The sequence below is a fragment of the Triticum urartu genome, chromosome 7A (genome assembly GCF_056163025.1).
Source record: "Triticum urartu cultivar PI428250 chromosome 7A, HENAU_Tu73, whole genome shotgun sequence".
NCBI classification, from domain to species: domain Eukaryota; kingdom Viridiplantae; phylum Streptophyta; class Magnoliopsida; order Poales; family Poaceae; genus Triticum; species Triticum urartu.
In genome coordinates, this window is record NC_141879.1 from 709,696,232 (window position 1) to 709,704,838 (window position 8,607).

The 8,607-nt window shown below is 41.9% G+C and overlaps 1 protein-coding gene across 1 annotated transcript; it reads right to left on the reverse strand.

Moving 5' to 3' along the window:
- Nucleotides 1-5,194: 5,194 nt before the first annotated feature.
- SESA5 (seed storage albumin 5) lies at nucleotides 5,195-6,190 on the reverse strand. Its single transcript, XM_087535568.1, is given in 1 exon segment — nucleotides 5,195-6,190. A coding segment is annotated over 1 exon segment (450 nt). The 5' UTR covers nucleotides 5,813-6,190; the 3' UTR covers nucleotides 5,195-5,362.
- Between the last annotated feature and the right edge of the window lie 2,417 nt (nucleotides 6,191-8,607).

The following is an 8,607-nucleotide window of genomic DNA, read 5'->3' on the forward strand; positions in this document are numbered from 1 at the left end:
GCTCCAATGATGTGGGGCCTCTCTATGCTGACACGTAAGCTACGGGACACGCACTAAACGCCCGCGTCATTGACAGCATGGACCAACTCAGAGAAACCACTGCATTTGTGAAAATAGAAAATTTAAGCTTCTTTTGACAAAACTTTCAATCAACTCTATTTTTTTAGAGGTATGATCTATTCATCATACAAAGAACACATAATGAAATGCATCCATGTCCATAGATCATTTAGCGATGACTACACGCATTTGAGCGAATTGAAGGCGTGCCATCATCCTCGCCCTCCCTCACCAAAGCCGCACCAAACTTGTTGTGGCAGACAGCCGAAAGTCGTCGTGTTAAAGCCTCACAGGACAGAACAGTACCCATGCTTATGGAAAATTTGACCATGATGGCAAAAAGAAACGACTAATTTCTTTTGTGACAATGAAAATGAACCTATAGTGTTATGCAAATTGATTAGGGATTTTGTTTTACACGAGAGTAATTAGAAGTGGTCCAACTCAAGAAAAAAAAGTAACTAGAAGTTGTTCGTGCGTTTCACCAAGGCCGTTCTTCGTTCGTGAGGCCTATATTTTATGGTGTCTGTGACTACCTTAATTGTGTGTGAGACTTGGGGGTGAAAACAGGTCGGTTAGTGCTCTTACCAGCTCTGTTTTCATATTTTCAAAACAATACGAATGTGAATATGAATATTCTTGAATACAAATGCGGATGATATGTTTACTCGATTCCGAGCGGATACAGTTAATAGTGACATATTAGTTAAAGAAAATAAGAGAATAGCCGGATGACATAAAATAATCAACATGCAACATATAATAAGTCAATCATAGACAAGATTATGAATAAATACTACAACAATGCATAGTAATCACTAAGTTTAATTATACAAAAAAATCAGACAACTTATTAGGCTTTTATGTTGGATAATTGTCGTATTGAGGGCTGAGGCTAGAACTGCACAAATTATAGCTCATGAAATTTTATTCGGATACGGATATATCCACTTCCATGTCCATATTTGTGTCAAAATGACATACTCCCTCCGCTCCATATTAATTATCACTGATTTAGTACAACAACTAATATAGTTCGAAGGGAGTATCATATTTGTATTTGTACCGTATTTGTATTTGTTTGTAAAATAAACCAGAAAATCTATTTCTATTTTTATTTTAGTTCAGATGCGGATGTTTTTTCTAATTGGATGCAAATGTTTCAGATACGAATAGTCATTTTCTTGGATGCAAAATATTGGCTATTCCAGATTATGCACTGCAACTTTCCACCCCTAGTCAGACTATGTGTTATGTGCTTTGAGAACATGGTTATGCTTATGTTCTTTTTTTAGAAACACAATACAGACGTAGACGCTCATAAGCACATATGCTTATGGTCTATTTATTGTTGTTATGTTCATATTTCGTCTCATATAATGTTATTGTTATTTGATGCCATGTCACACGCATCATTTGTGATCATTCTCAGATGGCTGTGTACATGCATGTTCGTTATTTGAGCCATCTCTCATGTCACAAGGTGTTGCAAAAATGAAACTCACTTTCTGCATCTAATGATCACTTTTGCACCTCTACGGTTTCTAAACTTTAAAGGGGGGTGTTAATCCTACCTTATATATTTTCTCTAGAGTGCACAAATGTAGGTGGACTCAACCTATTTAGGACAGTAAAACTGCATCAAATCCCTACCCTCTGACGGCAAAGTACTCTTTGCTGATTAAGGGTTTGCAGACAATCTTTGTCGTTAGCCAGCTGACGACAAAATCTTTGATGTCTGTAATCCTGCCTTTGCCATCTATACTTGCCTGATGGCAAACTGCCTGATTCCTGTGGTGTCACGGCCTTAGCATTTCTGGCCATTCATTTTTTCTAATCTAGACTTTTATGGCAGTTAGATTTGCTGTATATAGCCACCTGGAACGCATCTGTTAATTACTGGCCCGACTGTCCTACTAGGTTGTTGTTGGGTACATGTTGCACAGAGGGCGGGTTCCTGGCCATCTGCATCCCTTTGATCACCTATGGTAGGGATGTTGAGGTATCTTGGGTGCATGTTGCATAGAGGGCAGGCTCCTTGCCAACTGCATCTCTTTGATCACCTGACTTGCTAAGAGCCTAAGAAGCCACTGAGATGACCTTGGATTATCCCGCAGACGACCCTGATTGGAACTCTGATCTGTACTCTTCTTGTTTAAAGCTCAAACCCCATTTAATTATATTTTTGTTAAAAATGAACTAACGGACGCACAAATCATGCGCGCGCACACATAAATCAGGACACTCCACCTGTGTCCTGAATGTCGGCATACCCGACCGTCGTATATTGTGCGAAGGGTGCTTGCTACCGGAGCAAGGACATATATGTGGAAGAATGTCTTCATGGTGTCAATGTTGTTTGACAGTGGTGGTTGATGAAGACAAATAGATGAGATGAGACCCCCCCCCCCCCTATTTATGGATGAAGTGACAGATTTTCCTTGAGCCATCATATGCTGCCTTTTTGCGGGGGAAAATTCTAATCTATTCATCTTCAATCATGGCGGTACAACAAACACCAAAAATAATAAAAATTACATCCAGATCCGTAGACCACCTAGCGATGACTACAAGCATTGAAGCGAGCCGAAGGCGCGTCGCCGTCATCGCCCCTCCATTACGGGATCCGGGCAAAACTTGTTGTAGTAGACAGTCGGGAAGTCGTCGTGCTAAGGCCCCATAGGACCAGCGCACCAGAACAGCAACCGCCACCCATAAAGAGTAGCGTAGATCGGAAGGATCTAACCTGAAAACACACGAACGTAGACGAACGATGAACAGATCCGAGCAAATCCATCAAGTACAGATCCGCCGGAGATACACATCCACACGCCCACCGACGATGCTAAACGCGCCACCAGAACAGGGGCTAGGCGGGGAGAACCTTATTCCATCTTCAGGGAGCCGCCACCGTCTCGCCTTCCTGAGTTAGACACAAACCCTAACAAATCTCAAAGACACATCTAAAAACGGAGCCCTCTCACCGGCAAGGGCCGGGATCCGCCGCGCTCCCATGACCCCAAGGCCACCGGAGACGAGGCGGACCAGTGACGGTGCCGATGGGAGGCAGAGGAACCCTAGTTGGGGAGGAGGCGGCTGCCTGAGTCACGTCTCACATCCAATTTCAAAGCCTAGAAAATGAGTGTTCATCATATGCTGCTTTAGTGCTTACAAATTTAGTTCGGATACTAATCGAAGTGACTTAATTTGCTAGTGCACACAAGTATCCAAGTTGTCGTAGATGGTGTTACCGCCCATTTCTTTTCTCAAGATAGACCAGAAGTAATGTTGTACCAAAACTTTAGACTTTATGCGTTTGAACTTGTAATGTTGTTTTAGTTGTTAGCTACAGAAGGATCTAGATCAAATTGTTAGGGATTTTTTTTTACAAGGTAGTGGCACATGATAAGTAGTTCATTTGGATGTTGTCCTCTTCCAGACGGCAATATGATGTAGGGGATTAGCAACACCATCAGCAAATCTAAGAGGCGCACATCAAAAACAGAGAAGAGGGGAACAAGCAGCGCTGCTGCTCTTGATTCATTATTTTTGTGTGGCGTCTAGTACCTTTCTTTTCTATCTCTCCCCAGCGACCAGGGCAGATAGAAAAGGAGGCCACACAAGCACTATAGAGACTTGTAGATTAAGCAAAAGGAAGCAGTAACACTCTACTTAGTTGAAGCTGCTGCATCACAATGCTTTTGCTTTGACTACATTAAGAATCATGTGGTACACAAAATCGATGATGTTTCGTGTACTGCACCATTAGGAGCGATGTGTGGCATGTCCTCGCCTGCTTTTAGTTTTGTAGCACACCAAAAAAACATATGGCATGAAGCTTCATGTTTCTTTCTTTTGTGAAGTATAACTAGTACCGCTATGAAGGAAAGATCAAGATGTTCGTAGTTTGTACCGAGTTTGTTAGACATTGTACACCACAATAAGTAGTGGTTCATCAGGATGACGTCCGGCCTCTTCTATCCATGTTTTTTTTTCAAATATCAATCCATGTTTTTTGTTTTGTATTATATTTCCTATCATGATGTTCATGCCTCCTAGTAGTTCTTATTTTCATTACTCGCTCAGTCCCAAAATAAGTGTCTTAACTTTGTACTAATTTTAGTACAAAGTTGCGAGACACTTATTTGGAGTCGGAGGGAGTATTATTTTGTGATACAACATTTGTGATGTTGCTTGTTACCCATGACCAAGTTATGTGTTGAATGACAATGAAAGTGGTGCTCACCGTCACTATGAGAGTAAGGAGAACCGTAGGAAGTAGAATGTTTTTAGTTGTGTCCATGGTGTTTTGGTAGTCATGAAGATGCACACATTAGATTAGGCCTCTCTTTATGTAAAGATGAGGTGACACTACCCCCCCCCCCCCCCCCTCTTGTGTACTGATTTGCTAATTTAGTTATAGAAACCAGACAAAAGGTATTTCCCAAGGACGCAGAAAAGGCACAAGTTGTTGGCTTCAAACTTTAAGCTTTTTGTGAAAATGAATTTGTAGTGTTCCACTGGTTGTTCAAGATGGATGAGGACCAAACTGTTAGATATTTATCCTAACAAAATTAGAATGTGTGTAATTTTTTGATAGATATTGTGTCTTAAAGTAGCTGTACACAAAAAGTAATGCATCAAGATTCCCTGTACAAAATTTAAAGAATTGAGAAGACGTCCTATACTAGGCTTGGTTTCTTTTCATCTTATGTTTAGAATTGTTTAGTTCATGCCTGGATGTTCCACATTTAATTGTTAAAACAAATTGTAAAGGTCACCTCTATGGTATATAGGACCCAATTTGGATCCGTGAATACTTAAGCCGAGATGCCGGGGTCCTACATCCACTCTCCTAACCAAGTGAGCTAGATTCACTTCCTTAGATTTAAACATTTTTGTGAAATTAGATTTGTGCTATTGTGCAAGTTGTTAGGATGGACAGATGTTGACAACGTATTTATATTGAGGTTATGGTGCAAAAGAAACATGAAGCGGCTCTGCACAACTATAGATTTGATCAGCACGTTAGTGACTAATATTGATTTCTTTTAGCTATATTCTAGACTAAAAAGGGAGCATAGTCTTGTCAAACAAAAATAGTTCTTTTGAATGAATCATTTCATCCTCTCCTCAATCATTCTTGTTTATTGTTAAATGAGTTCAAACATGACAACGAACCACCACCAAAAACTCATATTCACGCATACATAGATGTTAGTATATTTTATTCATGACCACATCTATTTGTCATATCCAATGGTATGTGACAGTTCATTGGTCGCTAATAATGGCTATATCACTAGTAATAGACATTAGTAGCGACGAATTTGCAGTTGGAATCCAATTTGCATTTGGACGGCAACATCATGGCCCTCTAAATTTGTTTGGTTATCTGGCCTTGCTGAAAACCAAAGATGCCACCAAGGTTGCCTTGGACGGCTCTCCAAATGGCCTCACAACGGCACTTCTTTGCTATCGGGCGTAGTTGCTAGCAACACTGGTCTAGGGCCTCTTGTTCACAGGCGCCCTTCCACCATTTCAAAAGCCTGGCGATTGAAAAACCCTTCACCGCCAAGCACCGCTCCATCACATAATCCTTGCAAGAGTCCAGCTTCGTCTTCTCCGGTGGGCAGTTTTGAGAACCAAACCCTCCGCCACGGTTCTCATAGCTGCCGCCAACCTCTTTGTATTGCGCAATGGTTGTTCTCACTACAAGAGAAAGGAGAGCTAGGAGGAATAAGGTCTTCATGTTATCAATGTTGTTTTGGCGGTGGTGAAGATGAACAGAAGAGATAAGAGTCTCATTTATTTAATAACTTTTTTCTGCCATTGTGTGACGCTTTGGCTAATGCTTATGGATTTGGTTGGATCCTAATAAAGTTACTTTGCAAGCAAATAAAAATGGTGCATGTTGTTGAGATAGATGATGCTTTGTGTACTAAATGTTCCTTTCCTTAAGGTAGACCGTAAATGGTTTGGCATCATAGCTTCAGACTTTATGCTTTTGTGAGTTGGACTTGTATTGTTGTGTGGGTTGTTCAAGAAAGATCCAAACAAAATTGTTAGAGAATGTGTTTTACATGGTAGTAGTACATCATAAGTAATGTATCTAGATGCCGTCCTCTTCTAGCCATGAATTTTTGTAGGTGAGATATATTAATGTTTACTTGCTATTCTTTAAACAGTAGTTGGTGGTGATGGTACGTCGTCTTCCACCCCACTTCTTCTCTGATGTGCTATCGGGCTGGCTGATGGTCCTCATGACAAACTTACCGCAACAAAAATTTCAATTGACTCCTCTGCTAATTTCTCTTCCCTCGACCATACCTCACACGACCACACCCATAAGAAAACAGACCAAATTTGATTGCTCTGTTGGTTCCAACCTTCTAGATTGGCATCTCTCCTTTCTCCTCTTTAGTTTGCCATGTCTGTCGTCGCCTCTATGCCGCCCGACCCAACATGCTGATGGGCCACCTCACTGGTATAATATCGTTCCATTGATGATAATGATGATCACCTCATCAATTGTACAGTGTAATATGAATCGAAGGAATGGAAGTAGCGTTGTTGCCTTGCATATATGTCTTCGGGCCTGTTCGGCAACAGCCTAGCTTCCCAAACTCCTCAACTTCTACTCCTAGCTTCGATTTCCAGCTTCTCACAATGATGGAAAACGTTCGGCTGCGCAGGCATGGGCTAACAACTCATTTAGATGGGCTGAAACTGGTTTGATAGGAAAGCGAGCAAAGCCCATCTCGGTAGGCTACAACGGCACCTTTTTTCTCCTTAAAAATGTACGGCGACCGTGATGGAGAGGGGTGATATGGCCTGTTCGGGCGAGAAATCAATCGAACCGGTACGCAGAGGTCACTTGGCGGTGGCAGCACCTCGTAATAACGATCAACTCCAGCTCCTTCATTGTCACATAGCCAGGAAAAGACAGCTTCCCCAACTCCTACAAATTTGCACTAGGAGAATAGTCAGCTTCCCGATTTGAACTCCACGGAATTTTCTCGTTCAGCTCAGCTCCACTGTGGAGTCAATGGAAATTGAGAGTTGGAGCGTTGCTGAACAGGCCCGAATTCATCATCGTTTTACGATATTAAAGTAGTTCGTAGAAAAACCAGAAACAATGAATGCATATGCATCTAAATTAATTAATGATGATACAATCGTGGACTGTATATATAGCTCATCTGCATACTATGGATTTAATTTAAGTTATTTGTTGAAATAGAGACAGTGTACTCATGGAAAAATACATGCTAGTTTTTTTAGGAAACAAAAAAAATACTAGTTCTTGTATGGATTCTCTCATCCTCTTCTGTTCCTTGTTTAAGGCTTGAATGGGACCATATATTCTTATGTTTATTACGGAAATCTATGCAGAAAAATCGATGCCAAGGACTAAGACAATCGCCGAACTATTGTTGTGGTTGTATTGTTAAATAACTGTCTTGATTAACATACGCATATGCATTGGGAAATATTGCAAGGAAAAGCATGCATAGACACCACAAAAGCCTATCTCACTTTTTTTTGAGAATTCTCGCCACTTTATTGATTCAACAAGATGTTCATAGGTACACGGTTAGGGTCATGGGGGATGCCCAACCAAACATGTCTACCTATGCCTAAATTACAAGCAAATTTGGCGAGATTATGAGCCTTGAAATTAAAGTTCCTACGCTCGTGAATAAAAGTACAATTAGTAAACTAGTAAACGCTGCATGATTTCATGTACTATAGCTCCATGAGGGCCACCTGTCCCACTAGAGATGTCCTTCACGACCCCCAGACAGTCCGAGGCCACAACAAACTTCTGAATCACAAGATCACCTGCAAGAGATAGAGCTTCTCTGCAAGCATATGTTTCCAAAATCACTGGGTCAATTATCCCATGATAAGCTACCGCCGAGGATCCCGAGTATAGACCCTCTGCATCCTGGCAGATTGCCGCAACAGCCCCACCCCGTCTGTGTCTTGCCACTGCTCCATCCACATTCACCTTAACCTGATCAGCTTCCGGGGGTAGCCACTGCCGGGCTTCCGTCGGTGTTGCCCTTGGCGCGGCCGGCCGGAGTGCAAATTTGCTAGCTGATCAAGTTCACCGATATAATTATTCACAAAGAAGATGGTTTGATGTGGACTTTGGAAGATCAACTCATAAATTGCTTTACGGCGTGCTTACCAGACTGACCATAAAGTGACCACCATCCTTGTGAAGCTAGCACTTAGTGGTTCCTCATTTGCTGTCATGTTTGCCACTAGTGTTTCCTCTGAGAGAGCCCAGATGCATCTAGACATTGTGCAAGATAGCAGGGCATGTCGCCATGAATCTCTCCCTCCACAGAGAGGACAAGTATTCTGAGTCGCCATATTTCGCTTCTGTAGCACATCAATCGTCGGCAAAGAATGACGAGCCTATCTCACTTGTTGCGAGCGAGAAGTCTTCCTCGCCGTCAGCACTTGCGCAACCGGGCCGGCCCAGCAAGCAATTTTCCTTTTTTCGCGCGCCCATATATCTCGCTTTCAGCGAGA